Source organism: Scyliorhinus canicula, chromosome 11 (genome assembly GCF_902713615.1).
Source record: "Scyliorhinus canicula chromosome 11, sScyCan1.1, whole genome shotgun sequence".
NCBI classification, from domain to species: domain Eukaryota; kingdom Metazoa; phylum Chordata; class Chondrichthyes; order Carcharhiniformes; family Scyliorhinidae; genus Scyliorhinus; species Scyliorhinus canicula.
In genome coordinates this window covers 163,726,521-163,745,544 of record NC_052156.1, presented here as the reverse complement: position 1 = coordinate 163,745,544, position 19,024 = coordinate 163,726,521, and the positions used below count along the sequence as shown (strand labels likewise).

Below are 19,024 nucleotides of genomic sequence, written 5' to 3'. Positions count from 1 at the left end.
ATGAGGAAAAGGAGGAAATAAGTGAGAAAAAGAAAAGTTGGTACTGAATTTTGTTATTCCTAAAATATTGAAAATTTTGACCATCCGGATTGGGGTATTTTAATCCCATTGATTTTTCCAGTCCTGTCTTCCTTGTTTTCCAATTGCCTTTGAGAATGCTGAATCTGTCTCCTGCCATGAGGGCAGATTGGACTCTGCCATTTCCTTATTCCCCAGTGTAATTTGGGAGGCACAGTGGCTAGCCCTGCTGCCTCATAGCACCTGGGCTCCGGGTTCAATACTAGCCTTGTATGACTGTGTGGAGTTTGCGTGGGTTTCCTCTGGGTGCTTTGGTGTCCTTGCACAGACCAAAAGTATGGTTAGGTGGGTTTAACAGGCTGCAGGGATAGGGCAGGGCATTGGGCTTGGTGCAGATTCAATGGGCCAAATGGCCTCCTTCTGGAGAGCAAGGATTCTAATTTCTCACTTCGCTGCCTCCAAGAGACCCATGTTTAATTTTGCTGATCTCTTTCTTTTTACATATCTACTGATGTGTTCACAATCTGATTTTATGTTTCTTGCTCTGAATCTCTTTTCTATTAGTGTCCTGATTATCCTTTGCTGAGTTCAAAAATATTCTCAATCTTCAGGCGCATCATTCTTTTCGACAGCATTATGATCCCTTTCCTTTTTTGTATTCATTCATGGGGTGTAGGTGTTGCTGGCTGGGCCAGCATTTATTATCCATCCTTAATTGCCCTTGAACTGAGTGGCTTGTGTGGCCATTTCAGAGGCCATTTAAGAGTCAACCATATTGCTGCAGGTGTACATTACATCTAGGCCAGACCAGGTAACTGTTCGAACCAACAATTCTACGGACACGTGCTTGTAGGATTAGAATAGCGGTTACAACAATTTAATATACTTACAACAGAGCCAGCCTGTTAGCCGTTGAACTTTCGGTGAACTGTCCGGCTGACCCTGTGGCACTGATCTTTATACAGCAGCTCCCGGGGGAGGAGTCCTGGGCGGAGCCAAGGGAGAAGTCCCGTACAACTCTCGAGCATTCCCAGAGCTACTCCCCCTGGTGGTCAGGTAGCGCAACTGCACTTACAATATAGGCACATGTATATACAGGTTATAATCCGGTGTGAATCACATTCACCACAGTAACAATGGCAGATTTCTTTCCTTGAAGGGCATTAGTGAACCAGGTAGCTTTTACCACAATCAACAATGGTTTCATGGTCATCCTTAAATTTTTAATTCCAGATTTTTTTTATTGAATTCAAATTTCACCATCTGCTGTGGTGGGATTCGAACACAGGTCCCAACATCATTACCCTGGGTCTCTGGATTCTTCTTCATCTTTGGCGATCACTGGCTAACGAGTATGATTTCCAAGTGTAGTCATTTGCTTTGTAAGCAAACGTGGCACCCATTCTGTGCACACCTCACAAGCTGCAAATTAGACAAATAATTTTGCATTGCTGACTGAAGGATGCGTATTGTTCTGAATATTAGAAGAACTACCTCATGAAATAGTCAAACCTGGTGGAACAAGAGAATTGAACCTTTGATATGTTACTCAAAAGACTTGGGCAACCCTTCAGTGCCGCACTGAAGTGTAAGCCTCGATAATGTGCTCAGAATCCTGGAGTAGGGTTTGAACCCATAAGCGACTTCTGTGATATCGACAAAAGCCTCAGCCCCAAACTACCCTCACGGGTAAGTTGGGCCAAAGGGGAAACTACAAATACATAATAATGTTCAGTGCATTTATAAAATATTTCAATTACAGAGTTTGTGTTCAGCTACCCATTTATTGAACCAAGTTCCCTGCAAATATGACGGCACGGTGGTTAGCTTCACAGCGCCAGGGTCCCAGGTTCGATTCCCGGCTTGGGTCACTGTACGGAGTCTGCCGAAAGACGTGCTGTTAGGTGAATTGGACATTCTGAATTCTCCCTCTGCATAGAACATACAGTGCAGAAGGAGGCCATTTCGCCCGTCAAGTAAGTCTGCACCGACCCACATTAAGCTCTCACGTCCACCCTATCCCTGTAACCAAATAACCCCTCCTAACCTTTTTGGCAATTTAGCACGGCCAATCCACCTAACCTGCACATCTTTGGACTGTGGGAGGAAACCGGAGCACCCGGAGGAAACCCACGCAGACACGGGGAGAATGTGCAGACTCCGCACAGACAGTGACGCAGCCGGGAATCGAACCTGGGACTCTGGCGCTGTGAAGCCACAGTGCTATCCACTTGTGCTACTGTGCTGCCCGAACAGGCGCCGGAGTGTGGCGACTAGGGGATTTTCACAGTAACTTCATTGCAGTGTTAATGTAAGCCTACTTGTGACAATAATAAAGATTTTGGATTGTTATATCAGAAGTGCAGTATGAACTCACTGGGAGACGCAGCAGCATTTTTGGAGAGGCTACAATCAAGGGTTTCCGGAAGTTTCTAATCATCTGCCGGCGTAGTAGGTGAAAGTACTGTGCTGGTGTAGTCGGGTGTACAACAAACATGTTTACATTATCTCCATCAACTCCTTCTTCCTTGCTGTCACACATCTGTTGGGGAAAAGGAAGCTGATGATGAAAGGTTATATGCTACGTCAATTCTCTGCGTTGCTGCCTTTTTCAGGCTGTGTTCCGAGCTACAGAGAAACAAAACCGGTCTGTTTACGGAAAAAAAGAGGGAAAACCTTGGTTTATAACAACACCAATTCACAACTTCAGGATGCCCTGATGCACTTTACACTTCTGAAGTGTTGTCACAGTCGTTTCATAGGAAGTGGAGCAGCCAATTTAGATTTCCAATTTTAGCCTCTGCACGTCAAGAAGCATTTCCCAGCCTCTGGAGCTGGAATGCAGACTTACAAGAATGGTACTGTGGTTTGGACGATTAAATTACGAACACGTTGCACAATCTCGTCTTGCATTATCTTGATGAAAGGAGACTGATCCAATGTTAATAGGATTTGAGAGCTTCACTGTAGTCACACCATCACCTTTGGTGGTGTTGAGAGGGGGGAGGGGGGGGGGTGGGGGGGAGGAATTAAGCACAAATCGTTCTGGATTGAAATTAAGGGGCAATTTTTCAAACAAAATCGGAAACTCTTTACCCCTGAAAGTCTACGATGCTGGGATAATTGGATTTCTCAAAATGGAGATAGGTTTCCGTTAAGGGTATTAAGGGATATGGAGCAACGGCTGGTGAACGGAGTTGAGCTGTGGATCTAATAGCAGAGCAGGCTCCGTGAATTGCCTCCTCCTGTTCCTACTGTGAATTAATTAGTCTATTCCCCTCTATAAAATAATCAATTGATGATCAGAGCCTCTATTCTATCTGGCCGGAAGTCAGGTGCATGCCTGATTTGAGAGTTAATTTTAACAAGGTTTCTAGCTTTGCGTCTCAGGGTTGGATAAACGAGTACCAGGCCTTACATTGTGGATAGGAATCAGGTTGCGATGGGACAGTATTTGCTACACCTCTGCCATACTTTATAAGAAATTGGATCAGGAGTAGGCCATTCAACCCATCAATCTGCACCACCATTCAATAAGATCATGGCTGATCTAACTGTGGCCTGAACACCACTTCCTTGCTATTCCCACACAACCCCTGACATCTTCGGCGATCAATCTGCCGAACCTATCATTGGACATTTTCAATGGGCCAGCCTTCACTGGGGAAGAGAATTCCAAAGTGTAACCACTCTCAAAGAAGAAATTCCTCCTAATCTCGGTCTTAAATGGGAGATCTCTATCTCAAAGGGCATCCTTGTTCTAGATTCCCTCACAAGAAGAAACATCTTCTGATCAGCGACCCTGCCAAGCCACCTCAGAATCTTATATGAATCAACAAGATATGCTCATTCTTCTAAACTCTAGTCAGCATTGTAGCCATCGAAGATGGCCACAAACGGACACAAAATGGAAGACTGCAAAGAGTGCAGGGTAAACGGACATGTTAAAGAGCAAACAGCTTGCAGAAGCAATTAAGCATTGGGACAATTGCAGAAACCAGTTTCCTGGCAGCTGCAGAGATCAGGCAGCGCTGTAAATGGGAAAGCCGTTAACATAGTAATGAGGTGATACTGGGCAGTCCCAGGTACAATGGATACAATTAAGTATCAATTGACACTTTTAATAGCAGCCCAGACACGATGGAGCCAGAGACGCCCAGTACAATGAGTCCTAAGAACTGCCCCAGCCATCAAGGAACGGCCCTAGGATTGGGGGGTTCAAACCATATCGATTGGGAAGAGGCCCAATCGATCCCCAGCAGGTGAGGAAGACCGCCCCAAGGGGCGCGGACACCTGGGACCTATAAAAGAGAGGTCCCACGCATGGTTCAGTCTTCTGATTCTTTCTCCTGATTCCGGTTTCTGAATCCAGCCTCGAGACCCCTGTCTTCTCCATCAGCCGATTGAACTGAAGCCACCAATAAGTGAGTGCCAAACGACGATGGCTACCTGACCCCGGCATTACTTATACCCTTGCCGACCGATAGTGACCCGAAGCCTGCAGTCCAGAACGGAACGAAGGCCTTGTTCCCTGACCTCGCAGTTCCTTCTTAGATAAGTATTAGTCGTTTAGTGGTAGAAGTAAGTTAGTCTTTAGCGTGTGCATGAGTGTTATTATAATTGTGTTATAATAAACTCTAATTGTTTTGGACTTACTAATTGGTGTACAGCTTTATTGCTTTGAACTTGACCTTGATACTTGTGACGGTGTCTTTACGGCACCTGGCGACTCCAGAGCTTAGAACGAGAAACAGAGCCAAGTGAGTGTTAAGCACACTCACCCAAAACGAGCAACAGCATAGGCCCAACCTGCTCAACCTTTCCTCATAAGACAACCCCAGGAGCCAGCATCGTCAACCCTCTCCCAATCTCTTCCAAACCAAGTGCATCCTCCCTTAACCTCTTGGATCTTCAGCAGTTCAACAGTTCATGCCCAATGGAGACTAATCTTCAGGAATTGATTCACCTCCTATTTTGACAGCCTATTTAAGGAGTAGTTAGGATATATTATGACGCAGGTGAAAATGCAGTTTACCTGCAGGAAACGCTCTAAACGACAGGAGGAGTGTTCGGGGCCTGCACCATCATAGCCATGTGGTAGGAGAATAACCATTCCACTCTGTAGCAGCCACTTTGCCTCACCTGCCAAATATATAGTATTTAGTGGGGACATGACACTCCACTGTTTCAATAGATTTCAAACAATTATTGCTGCCCCAAGTGTAAGAAGGTGTACGCTTGTAACTGGAGCGAATTTCACATATTCACTCGTTAAGCTAGCCAGCTGAACAGATAGGGAACCAACCAATCAATAAGTAGCGCCTTAATATAGCGTTTGCTATTTCTTTCTGATCTAGACAGCCTGAACCTTTCCCCCCCCAAAGGAACAGCTGGGATTTTACAAACAACTAGCAATCTAAAAGCAAACCTCCACCAGTAATTAAAGGCGCGATCGAACGGCCTTATCGCTCCCGACCGGGTGACTCGATGAGGGCGTTAAACCTCGCAAGAGGCCTCTCGTGAGATTTGCGATGCTTGAAATGCCTGGTGAGATCTAACAAGATCTCACGAGGCGTCGTGGTGGGGATCCTGCCTTCGTGGGCAGGATCCAGGTTTATATCATTAAATTAGCACTTCGGTTATGTCAGTATGTCGGCATCGAATTCTGCCATGGCCCGGGACCTGATGCTCGTGCCTGGGAGACCTTACTGTGGTGCTGTTTAGCAGCGGTCCACACGAAAGTGGACGGCACTTGGGGGGGGGGGGGGTTCTCCCAGACCATTTGAGGCCCCTGAGTTGTCAGGCTCTGGGCAGGGTGGTACTCTGGCACTCCCGCTGCCACCTGGACACCTTGGCACATCCAGCCTGGCACCTTGGCAGGGCCAAAGAACAAAAAGAACAGCACAGGAACAGGCCCTTTGGCCCTCCAAGCCTGTGCCGACCATGCTCCATGCTGCCCGTCTAAACTAAAATCTTCTACACTTCTGGGGTCAGTATCCCTCTATTCCCATCCTATTCATGTATTTATCGAGATGCCCCTTAAATGTCACTATCGCCCCTGCTTCCTCCACCTCCTCCGGCAGCGAGTTCCAGGCACCCACTACCCTCTGTGTAAAAAAACTTGCCTCGTACATCTCCTTTAAACCTTGCCCCTCGCACCTTAAACCTATGCCCCCTAGTAATTGACCCCGCTACCCTGGAAAAAGTCTCTGACTATCCACTCTGTCTCTGCCCCTCATAATTTTGTAAACCTCTATTAGGTCACCCCTAAACCTCCGTTGTTCCAGTGAGAACAAACCGAGTTTATTCAACTGCTCCTCATAGCTAATGCCCTCCATACCAGGCAACATCCTGGTAAATCTCTTCTGCACCCTCTCTAAAGCCTCCACATCCTTCTGGTAGTGTGGCGACCAGAATTGAACACTATACTCTAAGTGAGGCCTAACTGAGGTTCTATAGAGCTGCAACATGACTTGCCAATTTTTAGACTCAATGCCCCGGCCAATGAAGGCAAGCATGCCGTATGCCTCTTGACTACCTTCTCCACCTGTGTTGGCCCTTTCAGTGACCTGTGGACCTGTACACCTAGATCTCTCTGACTTTCAATACTCTTAAGGGTTCTACCATTCACTGTATATTCCCTACCTGCATTAGACCTTCCAAAATGCATTACCTCACATTTGTCCGGATTAAACTCCATCTGCCATCTCTCCGCCCAAATCGCCAAATAATCTAAATCCTGCTGTATCCTCGGACAGTCCTCATCGCTATCCGCAATTCCACCAACCTTTGTGTCGTCTGCAAACTTACTAATCAGACCAGTTACATTTTCCTCCAAATCATTTATATAAGGTCCCAACACTGAACCCTACGGAACATCCTGCACTGATGAGCTCAGCCCGTCTGTGCGGGGAATTAAGGAAGTGCTGCTTCAGAAGGGCATTCCTCGCCATGACCAACAAAAAGGAGTCCTGTTCGAAAGAGCTGCCGTTCTCGGTGTTGCTGGTACTGAGAAACACCCTACAATTTCACCGAAAATGGGACTCATGAAACTTTACAGTGTCAACTGCGGAGGCCAGCCCGCCAGTGGTGTAAAAGTGCACACTGTGTAGCGCTTCTCCAGGGTGGTCAAGGCCATGGAAGAGACATGGACAGCCAGAGTAACCAGCCTCCTGCAGCCAGTCACCAGGTCCAGGAGCAGAACCATGAGGAGGTCCTCCAACTTCCCCACTCCCTTCCGCACTGGGTGGCCAAAAATCAGGAGCTCAATGGAACTGCAACCAGTAATTGAGGAGCAGCCCCTTCAAATAATGGAACAGTGGAATGACTAGTCTCCAATATTCTCAGATTTGTTCGAGACAACAATTAGACTTTGACAGGCTGGATTAAACCACAGCTCCCTTTCCGTAAGAAACAGGTTTCCTTGAAGAGGTGACTGACAAGAAGGGACCATTAAAATGGAACACAGCTTGCAGGATGGGTATAACCCCCTTTTATCAAACGAAAGCTATTGGTGATATGCAAACATATTTTAAATCAAGTTGATCACAAGGTCTACCTCACAAAAATTATTGAGATGATCTCTACAACTGTCTTTCTGCTTATTTCTTACTCTAATTTCCTGTTTGTTTCCCGCTGCACCCTTCTTTCTCCCCTCTTCGACTCTTACTCTGTCATTTTTGCATTTGTCTCCAGTTGCTTCTTGATCTCTTTTCCTGCTTCTGAAAGTCTCTTCCTCCTCTACCACCTCTCTCTTCTGAATCTGACACATGATCTAGTATTGATTTTGTCAATTTCTGCTCAAGATGACAGCTAACGTGTACTCGATCAAACATGGGAACTGGAGAGGTTAAGAAAGGACAATTCAAAAACTGTTGCAACACATGTCGATGAAAGAGATATATACTTTTTTAAATTTAGAGTACCCAATGATTTTTTTTTCCAATTAAGGGGCAATTTACCGTGGCTAATCCACCTACCCTGCACATCTTTTGGGTTGTGGGGGCGAGACCCACGCAGACACGGGGTGAATGATCAAACTGCACATGGACAGTGACCCAGGGCTGGGATCGAACCCGGGTCCTCGGCGCCGTGAGGCAGAAGTGCTAACCACTGCGCCACCATGCTACCCGATGAAAGAGATGTGACTGCAACTGGGAACTCCCCTACCCACAGCATTCCACAAACACCTATTCTTACAATTTGACCAATCTGCCTGGCAGGGTTAGGGTTAGGGTACTTTGTTTTAAGGCTCACCTCCAGAGATAAACGTATCAAATATAATTTGAGCACCGTTGAAAAAGTCCCCAAATTGGGCTTCCCATATTGGGAGCAGCTTCGGGCTTTCAATACTCATTCCGTACTCAAAGCCCAGCACTGCCTCTTCAGACAATGGACTGTTGCAGACCTGATAGAAAAGAAGATACAGCACATTATTTTTTTTTTGTACACGTTACAACAGATTTGGGGTTAAATGACTTGATTTTAAAAATTTAGTGAGCTAACATGCATTTTCTCCACGAATAGGATTTAATAAAAAGACGTTCAGCTTGACAGGGAGTGGGATAATATATAGGTACTGCAATGGACAGTGCAGCAGGATGGGATTTTCCATTGTCCCCTCCCCCAAACCACGTGGCGAGTTTAGCAGCAATGGAGGCACCCTGCCATTGGCCCTCAGTGGGATCTTCCAATCCCACTGATGTCAATGCCGTTTTGCGTGGCTCACTGGTCACGCCATCAAGGATCCCACCACAAGTGGGGGGGAAGGGGGGGGGGGGTCACATTTGACGGGACAACCAGAAGATCCCTCCGGCGCCAAGGGCCAGAAAATCCCAGCCTTAATCTTTCATGGGCTGTGAATGTCACCTGGCCAGGTCAGCACTGAGTGTCCATTCCCTGTTGCCCTCAGGAAGGAGGTGGCAAGCCACCGTCTTGTCGGGCTGCAGTCCATCTGTGGTGTTGCTGCACCCAAAGCGCCGTCCGGGAGGGAATTCCAGGTTTTTTGGTCCAGCAACACCGAAATAAAACACTTGATCAACATTATACTAACTGGTTCAGCAACAAAGAAGGTCAAAATCTGCATCTTTTTACCTCAAAAAATCCTTTTTGCTCTGGATTTATACGGTTGAGAGGGATGCAAGTGTCACTTGTGTCCTGGCATACGACCATTGCATGTCGTTGACTGAAGGTGCCCCGGCCAACATCCTGCCCACTTAGGCGCACGTTAAAATCTTTAAAAAATAGAATTGTTTTGTCAAATATTCACTGTTTACACATTCGCGGTTTGGCAAAACATATTTAACAGCTTTAACTTGTTGTGAAAGGAACAGTTGAACTAAAAGCAAATCGATTTTAAAATTACAAGCCCAGTTGTCAATAACACCTTTAAATCTTTTATTTTTACCCACCGCTGCGGTATTTTCTTAGACTCGTGGAATTCTCCCGACTCCTGCTGGATTACAGTTCCCAGGATGCCTACAGCCTGACTGTATCTGGAACAGGATGCTATTCGTCTGTGTGAACCCGGAGAGTGACAATGTCAGCAGAACATGCAATGCATTGCAGCCATTCTTGTCTTTACCAGTCACTCACAATACTTTCTAGCAGTTGTCAGCGGACAGCGATCAGGGCATGGAACCCTGGCTGCCTCCCTCTAATAGTTCAAGGACAGAGGCCAATTTAAGTGCCTCAACTTATCTTGGCCTTATGAAGGAGTTAATTCAGTTCAGGATTTCTAAAAACTATAAGGGGAATCAAAGCATTATTTGCTCACAGGTTTCATACCGGGGTTCAGGCACCATTCACAAGGTATTCCATAAAGACCCCCTCAAATCGCAACCATTTACTTTTGTAGTTTGGGTAGTGAGAGCTGTTGGCCCAGAACTGATCACTAAACTGAGCAGAATCCAGCCACAGGAGCCCAGCTGGAATGTATTCACCGCCGTGATGTATTTATTATATTTGGACATTTCAGTCCCACTTAATCTCATTCAAAATTGTTACCTTGACAAAGTAAAGTTCCAATAGCCAGAGCTTCTGCTGTAGACCAGTCCAACTTTGTGCCCTCCTCCAGTTTTTGCAATCTAGCCTGAACAGATATTAAGAAGAATAAGCGGACAATATTTATTTATGTTAGAGAGATAGATCACAGCATAGTTAGCACATGTAGTTTAAATTAGTTAATACTGTAATTGAAAATATGGAAAAATGTGTAATTTGAAACATGGAAGCCTGGCAGTATCTGGTCTGAGAGAAACCTGAGAGGATATAGGGAAAGATCCCATGAAGGGTTAATAGCAGCTGCAAAGAGCAGGATTATAAAATGCAGATTCTTTCTCTCAAGCAGGCTTATCAAACACACAGGATTCAATGCCACTAAGTGGTAAGTAGATAAAATCTTCGGTGAAGGTATGGGTTATACCGGAGGATAACTTGAAAAAAATAGTTTGACCTGAATAGCACCCACCGAAGCCTGCATCGGAGTCAGGGAGTGAGAATCCCTGTTCACCATTTAGAATGTCGGCCCTTTTTGGTATAGGGGGAATTCTAAGAATAATGGTGAGTTTTCAAAAACAATACTTTATTATAGATAACTTGATTATTAGTTATAGCTCTGTAGAGTGTGCAAACTCAATATTAATCAATTCATTATTCAATGAATCTGTTTTGCTTCAAGTTGAAGATTGGTGGTTTCTTCAGTACCTCGGTACACATGAAAATAAATCAAATAGGATAAGGATTTCATCAACAAATGGAATGATCAAGATTTTATGGGAAGAACAGAAGGAAATTATTGAATCTCAAATGTTGTTCTCTCTTTGTCCAGATTCCAATATTAAAGTGCGAACTAATAAATTAAAACAGAGCATATATTACACAAAGCATTGGACAATGCCCAAGCTGGATAGCTGTGTGCAGTCCTGATCAAGGAATCTCAGGGACAATGTGTGCTCTCTGAAGAGCGACAACTGGAGGAGTAAAGAAGATTAGCCATTTAACCATGGAAGAAAAGTTACATAAGTTCCACTTATTATTAAAGTGGAGACTGTGATCCAATTGCTGTGCTTAAAGGGAATTGTTTACTATGGTAACAAGTCCAAAGGTTCCAAGTTAAGAAATTTAAAACACGAAAACTGAAAATCTGATGCAAATTATTACAGAATTACCACAGAATTCAAACTTAAAATGGAGGGTGCGGAACGCTATAGCTATTTTATTAAACAGCGAAGTGTGTACAGGAATACTGGAGAGAAAGATCAGACAATTTTCCCAACCTGACCTCCCAGCAATCTAACAGCAGACAAGAGGCAGCCAAAACCTAGCATAATAATATAAAAGTTCCAGTAATACAGTACAACGGACTGATATTTGAATTTTAGACTAAGCTAAAGGAAATGCATTCTCACAAAAATGAGTGAGGAATACTATATTGCATTTGGCAAGGTCTCTTAGCTAGTCTTCCCCTCGTTTGGAATCAGCACGCACCTTAATAACTGAGGTGCCTGAAACCCACCTGTACGTGTGTCTTCATCAGATGATTGTGCATGGTTATTTCCTGAGGAACCTCCACAGACTTGGCGCCCACATACTTCAGCAGGTCAATGGGCATTCCAGTGTCCCATGTACTGATCCTGCCCATAGGCTCCACTAAGCCACTCCAGTGGGCCTGGAGATTTGGAGCCATTGGGCAAAACAAAGTCGCATTTGTTAAATGGTCGTTTAATTTAGAATAATAAGAGGTCTTAATGGTGGAAACTTCTTGCTCAGTCAAGAGGCCATCCTCTACTAATTGCTCGGAGTACAAGTCCGGAATACTTTTACGAGATCTGTGAAAACCAGAAGGAGAAATGAATTCACACAACGTGGAGCACTCTGAAGAATATTAAAACAAACTTAGTGATCACGGCCAGAATCTATCCTCAAAAAATGGCAAAGGGTCTGTGGTAGTATGACTAGGGATATTACGGTACCTGGAAGTGTGAGCTGCCATTGGTGCAGAGGACCCGCTGCCCATTGGCCCAGGTATGCCATGTGCCACTCAGCCGATCGGCTGAGGTAGGTAGCTCCGCCTACGAGGCGGGGTATAAGAACCCGTGTTCCCCGGCAGTCTGCCATTCTTCTGTACGTCTGCTGCCGGGTCCACTTCTTGTGTATTAAAGCCTATCGTTCGGACTTTATCTACGTTTCGTGTCCATTTATTGTGCATCAGGGTCTAACTGAAAACTGGTGTGATTCTCTCCAGAAACACAGCCAAATTTTCAGAACAGGTTTTCTGCCACCTGGTGCATAGAACATCTGAGGGCGTGGTTTTCACCATCACAATGGCAGGGCGGGGCCTGACAGAGCTGGTATGGCCGGCTCCACGAAGGTCGAGGCACCATCTTTAAAGCGTGCCCCGATCTGCGTTTAAAATAACTTCCCCCAACCCCCTCCCCCAGAAGCTTTGCGACGATCTGTCCACCACATAAGTATGGGCAGGTACTATTCGCCCTCCCGCCGCCTCCCCCCCCCCCCCCCCCCAACAATCCTGTCATTGGGCCTCGTCCCCCTCCCCTCCTCCACAACCCCACCCCCCGGAATAATGGAGGAGTTACCCTACACCGTTAGAGCCCAATTGACAGTGCCCCCTTGGCCCAGTCTTGGCCCTCAACCCCTGGAGCCTCCAGGCACGTCCGCTGCCTTTGAAAACCAGTAGCGATTCATGCCAGTGGGATGTCACGCCGCCAAAGGGTGGGGTGGGTCCATCCTGGGTGGGCGCTATGGCATAAATCCGTTTTAAGTACAATTCCATTGATCTATTGAATGGAACGTGTGACCTGTACATTAATTTTAATATATAGGATTACAATTAACAAATGGAAGTGCAGCAAATAAAAAAGATCAACCTTGCTACTTACCGTGGATCCCACCCAAAATATTAACCCCTTGAACTGACCTGCTCTGTGTTTCTCCAACATTCCCCATGTTTATTTCAGTTTTCACGGGGTATTTTTTCGACATATGTATAGATACAATGCCCATTAATACTTAACTGATGTGGAAGAGATCAGCAATAAATATGTATTGAGGAGAACTATTTGACTCCTATCCTTAACTGTACCTGATGATTTTGTACATGGTGGGATTTGTGAAGGTCGGGTCATCCAGTTCGTTATGGCCCCACTGCCTGTAGCAGAGCAAGTCTACGATGACATCCTTTCTGAAACGCCGCTGATAGTCAACAGCCAGCCTTGTGGCTCGGATCACTTCTTCCGCATCATCACCATTCACGTGAATCACTGCACAATGAACCATCTTACCTGGAATTAAAATTTTCAAAAGGCTGCTTTCAAATGAAATATTTTAACAGAGGGGACGCACATTTTCGCTGTACAGTGTTATTTTTTTTCCCCAATGAAGGGGCAATTTAACGTGGCCAATCCACCTCCCCTGCACATCTTTGGGTTGTGGGGACGACACCTACACAGACACAGGGAGAATGTGCAAACTCCACACGGACAGTGACCCGGGGCCGGGATCGAACCAGGGTACTCGGTGCCATGAGGCAGCAGTGCTAACCATTGCACCACCGTGCCGCTCCAGCTGTATAGTGTTGTGATAATCAGCTGAACAGACAGCTCAGTCACAAGAAGGATCCCAAGTGAAATGTCTTCTCCACACAACAATGCATTTATGTTATCAATCTTGCCATGAGGGAACATATGAGGAGCGGCTGAGGACTCTGGGTCTGAACTCGTAGGGAGTTTAGAAGGATGAAGGGGTATTTTATTGAAACTTACAGGATACTGTGAGGCCTGGATAGAGTGGACATGGAGAGGATGTTTCCACTTGTAGGAAAAACTAGAACAAGAGGGCACAACCTCAGACTGAAGGGACGATCCTTTAAAACAGAGATGAGGGGGAATTTCTTCAGCCAGAGAGTGGTGAATCTGTGGAACTCTTTGCCGCAGAAGGCTGTGGAGACCAAATCACTGAGTGTCTTTAAGACAGAGATAGATAGGTTCTTGATTAATAAGGGATCAAGGGTTATGGGGAGAACGCAGGAGAATGGAGATGAGAAAAATAGCAGCCATGATTGAATGATGGAGCCGAGTGGCCTAATTCTGCTCCTATGTCTTATAAGGTTGGCTGTTTTGGCAAGTAAGAGTTGCTACACTTACATAGAATGGATGTATCCCCATGACGCTCTGGCCAATATTTATCCCTCAAGTCAACATCACAAAATAGATTATATGGGCATTACCACATTGCTGTTTGTGGAAGTTTAGTGTGTGAAGATTTCTTCTTACATTACAACAGTGACTACACTTCAACATTAATTAATTGGTTGTTAAGCACTTTGGGGCATCAAGTCATAAAAGATGCTATAGAAATTCGTCTTTCCTTTTTTTGTTTCAATTCCAATTTTGGCCAAGGCCCAAGTCAGAGAATTTTCTATCTATATAGAACATACAGTGCAGAAGGAGGCCATTCGGCCCACCGAGTCTACACCAACCCACTTAAGCCCTCACTTCCACCCTATCCCCGTAACCCAATAACCCCTCCTAACCTAAGGGCAATTTAGCATGGCCAGTCCACCTAACCTTTAGTCTTTGGACTGTGGGAGGAAACCGGAGCACCTGGAGGAAACCCACGCAGACATGGGGAGAACGTGCAGACTCCACACAGACAGTGACCCAGTGGGGAATCGAACCGGGACCCTGGCACTGTGAAGCCACAGTGCTATCCACTTGTGAGGTTCCTATTTGTGGACCATATCCATAGCCTGGCCAACCTGTAGATGACTGTGCGTACGGAACAACAATAGATCTTAAACTTTCCTTAAAGCAATAGTCTCATTATTTTATCTTCGGGTTAATAGTTAACACCTTGCTTCTTTCATTGAAGACCAGTCACCAGAGTGTGTAAGAATGAGCTTACCAATATCACTGTTGTATAGTGAGGATTTGGCTCTGTCAGTCGGGGTGGTGTAGCCCAGCTGATTGTTGACTATCAGGTGAATACTTCCACCGATCCTGTAGTGGGGGAGATTCGCGAGGGTGAAGGTTTCAGCAACAACACCTTGTCCTGGGAAAGAAGCATCACCGTGTACCTGTGATAAATGGGGAAGGGTGTGAAAACCCATCACTTTCAAAACAGCCACACAAGGAGCAGGTGATATGTATTTAGCTTTAAAGCATCACAGTTTCAGAATTGATGTTTCTGGATAATCTCTGAACTGGTAAGCATGGAATATTTGGAAGTTTTATCAGGTGACAATGGATCGTTTCGTAACCTTTTGGATAGGACATCGAACCATGAACGCCTGTTCAGGTCGGGTTTAAAGAGTTCCAGTAATAATTGAAATAGCAGCAGGGGCTTTCCTGGCTGACATATCCCTGCAAACAAAACGTTACTGATAAAATATTGCACATGCAGTTCATTAGCTGTGAAGCTTTGTAACTGCAGTCATTATTACTTTTGCCTATTACACTTCAACGGTAATCCATTGTCTGAACTCTTCGGAAGTGTTTGTGTAATAATCTGTTGCACAATTGCAAGCATTTTGCTTTTCATTAAAGATAAGATTTTCTCTTCCTTCTGCAGACCTTCCAGTGACTGGGTTAATGTAAATCCACCTTTAAAAATAAGTAATAACCAATCTGTAATAATCACCGGTTTGTCCCGGGAAGTTTGGATGAGGGGTTCTGGATATGGCGGAGCAGGGATTGAGAGGATGGGGGATATGTTTATAGAGGGCAACTTTCCGAGTATGAGGGCGCTGGAGGAGAAGTTTGGGTTGGTGAGGGGAAACAAATTTAGGTATCTGCAGGTGCGGGACTTCCTACGTAAACAGGTGTCAACCTTCCCGCTCCTAGCGCTAAGGGGGATTCAGGACTGGGTAGTTTCCAGAGGGTGGGTAGGAGAAGGGAGCGTCTCGGACATTTATAAGGAACTTACGGGGTCAGAGGAGACGTAGACCGAGGATCTGAAGCGCAAGTGGGAGGAGCTGGGGAGGAGAGTTAGAGGATGGTCTATGGGCGGACGCGTTGAGTAGAGTCAACGCGTCCGCAACATGTGCCAGGCTCAGCCTGAACCAATTCAAGGTTGGTCATCGGGCTCACATGACAGTGGCCCGGATGAGCAGATTCTTTGGGGTGGAAGACAGGTGTGCAAAATGTGCGGGAGGACCAGCGAACCATGTCCACACGTTCTGGGCATGTCCGAAGCTTAGGGGATTTTGGCAGGGGTTTACAGATGTGATGGCCACGGTGTTAAAAACAAGGGTGGCACTGAGTCCAGAGGTGGCGATTTTCAGGGTGTCGGAAGACCCAGGAATCCAGGAGGAGAGAGAGGCGGACGTTCTGGCCTTTGCTTCCCTGGTAGCCCGGAGACGGATACTATTAGCTTGGAGGGACTCAAAGCCCCTGAAGTCGGAGACCTGGCTATCGGACATGGCTAGCTTTCTCTGTTTGGAGAAAATCAAGGTCGCCTTGAGAGGGTGACTGTTAGGTTCATCTGGAGGTGGCAACCATTCGTCGACTTCTTCGTGGAAAATTAATCATCAACCGATGATTAGTTTAGCTTAGAGTCGGGGGTTAATAAAGGTGGGACCTGTAAGGGAGGGAGACGGTTTTTGCACTATGTTTATAGTTTCATGTACATTGTTTATTTTGTTGTTGCTGTTACAATACCAAAAATACCTCAATAAAATGTTTATTAAAAAAAATAAGTGCTAGCATATAGCATTTGCTGGAATTTCATTCCATTGGCGAGTACATATGGCACACGTCCATTCCTGACCTGCACACAAACAGCTTTGTCCCCTGGCTGTGCCGTGCTGCTCGGTGAATAATCCCCATCCTGCCGAGACTGTTGCCTTCCGCGTGTTTTCCCTACAGCAACTGGGTTAATGGCCTCCAGGTGGGAAGGGTTGGGCAGCATCGTGACATGCAGTGGCCTGTCACAACCAAAGTCCAGGTCCACGGAGGACGTAAGATGAGATAGGACGTCTCCAATGCTCGGGGAATTGTCGGGGAACTCGCTCAGCCCACGCATTTTACGGAACATCAACTGGAAGCAAATTCAGAAAGATTTTTCAGCACTCAATAACGCAGCAGCAAACTGAAACGTATCCAAATTTAATGGAATGCCAGATTTAGAGGCATGGAGATTAGAATACAAAACAGCAAAGTTTACTCTTATAAATACCATAGTGAAATCACATCAGCAGCCTCTCAACCAGCAATGAATAAAAACATTGTTATAATAGCCGAAGGTAGCCTGACAGTAGCAAGAGACATTATATCCAATTGCTTTTCCAGCAGCTGTGTCCAAAGTGGTTCTTAGGCCACTTGTAATTCTCAAGCCCCAGGGGGCTATCCAGCTGTTTGTGCTGCCACGTCCAGAGGTATGGTGACTCTCAGGTTAAATCACCACCAGTCAGCTCTCAAAGGGGTCCTGCGGGACCATGGAAACACTTGCATTCATCGATATGTCCAGTTTGAATTTTATGGATCTAAGTGTGAGAGCGTAGCTTTAAGCATTGATGCATCATTTTTGGACATGTCCTAAATCAGAATCCAAGATGTGCCAGTGTTAGCAACTTGAGATATCCATAAATGATTATCATGCACGTACGTGGCTCATGAGGACACACCCATCTTGCCGAATGCTTTATCCATCTGTTCTAGCCTGAACTTTAGAAAACATAAAACACAGTAAATGGGGGCAACTTGCAGCTTGCATTAGCCATCAGAAAGAATGGCGACGTGAGCAGAATGGCAATCCTGGCCAGTAAGGTATTTTTCCCCGATTTTTCCAGCTCCTTGCCGGTGATGTAACGAGGTCCACGCCCAGAAAAGGCGGGAACCTCATTTAAATACATTTTAATTTACTTTCCCAGCACCCCCCCCCCCCCCCCCCCCCATCACATGATTCCCCTCCTCACCGAATAGTCATAGTCACCCTGATGCAGGATGCTGGCCGGGTGGGGGAAGGCTGGTGGTGCCATATGTGGAGGGAGCCCTGGGCCCAGTGGGGACTAGAGGAGGTTTATTTATTTTCTGGTGATCAGGGCGCTTCGATCTCTGTGGCGCTGACCTCACTGCCTCTATCAGGCCCTGCCCCGCTACAGCATAAACCACGCCCCCTGAATCTCCTTTCCCACCGTAGAGAAGTGCAAAACCTGGACTACAAATTTGCCAATGCAGCTGAAGAGCTACATAGTAATAATAAGAATCTTTCTTATTGGCACAAGTAGGCTTACATTAACACTGCAATGAAGATACTGTGAAAAGCCCCTGGCACCACACTCCGGCGCCTATTCGGGTACACGGAGAGAGAATTCACAATGTCCATTTCACCAATTCATGCCGGGTTTCAGTCAGAGCCTGGCACCGTGAAAAGTTGCGGGAAAAATCCTGCTGAACGCCTGACCTTCAGTTCAACATCTCATCTGGTTCCAGTGGATACTGAGGACCCAGACAAAGTCATACAAACTAAAATTAAACAGGGTGTGTTCCCAACAGAATTCAAGCCAGAGGAAAGTAAATGTAGATGAACTCATTTTTAAAAATATAATTCAGGTACATTTCAGTTCCAGCCTTGAAGTCCATTCTCCATTGCGATCCATATACACAGACACAATGCTAACTGGTTTGAGAAGGCAGCAATATACCAAAGAAACAACTACATTAATGTCAAGGACTATAATGCACAAAATGTTTAAATCAGTAATGGTAATAGCAGAGAAATAAAAGAAAAGTATTGCGGATGCTGGAAATATTAAATTAAAAACAGAGAAAGAGAAAAAGCTGTAAAAGTGCTGGTGAGAGGAGCAGAGTTAACTTTTCAACACTAAATCTCAAAAGCATGAACTGTTTCTCTCGCTCCACAGATGCTGCCAGAGTTTTCCCAGCATTCTCTGAGAAACTTGCCTTGGTGAATTGTTGGAACTCGAGATTATTTTCTAGTGTTGCTCTCTTTCATAACTTAATTCTGACAAAAAAAAACTAATGACCTC

At 45.6% G+C, this 19,024-nt stretch overlaps 1 protein-coding gene across 1 annotated transcript in view; it reads right to left on the bottom strand.

Annotated features, from left to right (window-relative positions):
• Positions 1-19,024, bottom strand: part of dhtkd1 (dehydrogenase E1 and transketolase domain containing 1) — a 58,190-nt gene that overhangs the window by 14,702 nt on the left and 24,464 nt on the right. The window contains exons 5-13 of the mRNA XM_038811919.1: positions 16,804-17,073; positions 14,941-15,112; positions 13,121-13,319; positions 11,534-11,846; positions 10,024-10,108; positions 9,112-9,251; positions 8,275-8,425; positions 5,054-5,160; positions 2,396-2,560 (exon numbers count right to left, since the gene is read on the bottom strand). Of these exons, the coding sequence (XP_038667847.1) occupies positions 2,396-2,560; positions 5,054-5,160; positions 8,275-8,425; positions 9,112-9,251; positions 10,024-10,108; positions 11,534-11,846; positions 13,121-13,319; positions 14,941-15,112; positions 16,804-17,073 (1,602 nt within the window). The remainder of the gene's footprint in view (positions 1-2,395; positions 2,561-5,053; positions 5,161-8,274; positions 8,426-9,111; positions 9,252-10,023; positions 10,109-11,533; positions 11,847-13,120; positions 13,320-14,940; positions 15,113-16,803; positions 17,074-19,024) is intronic.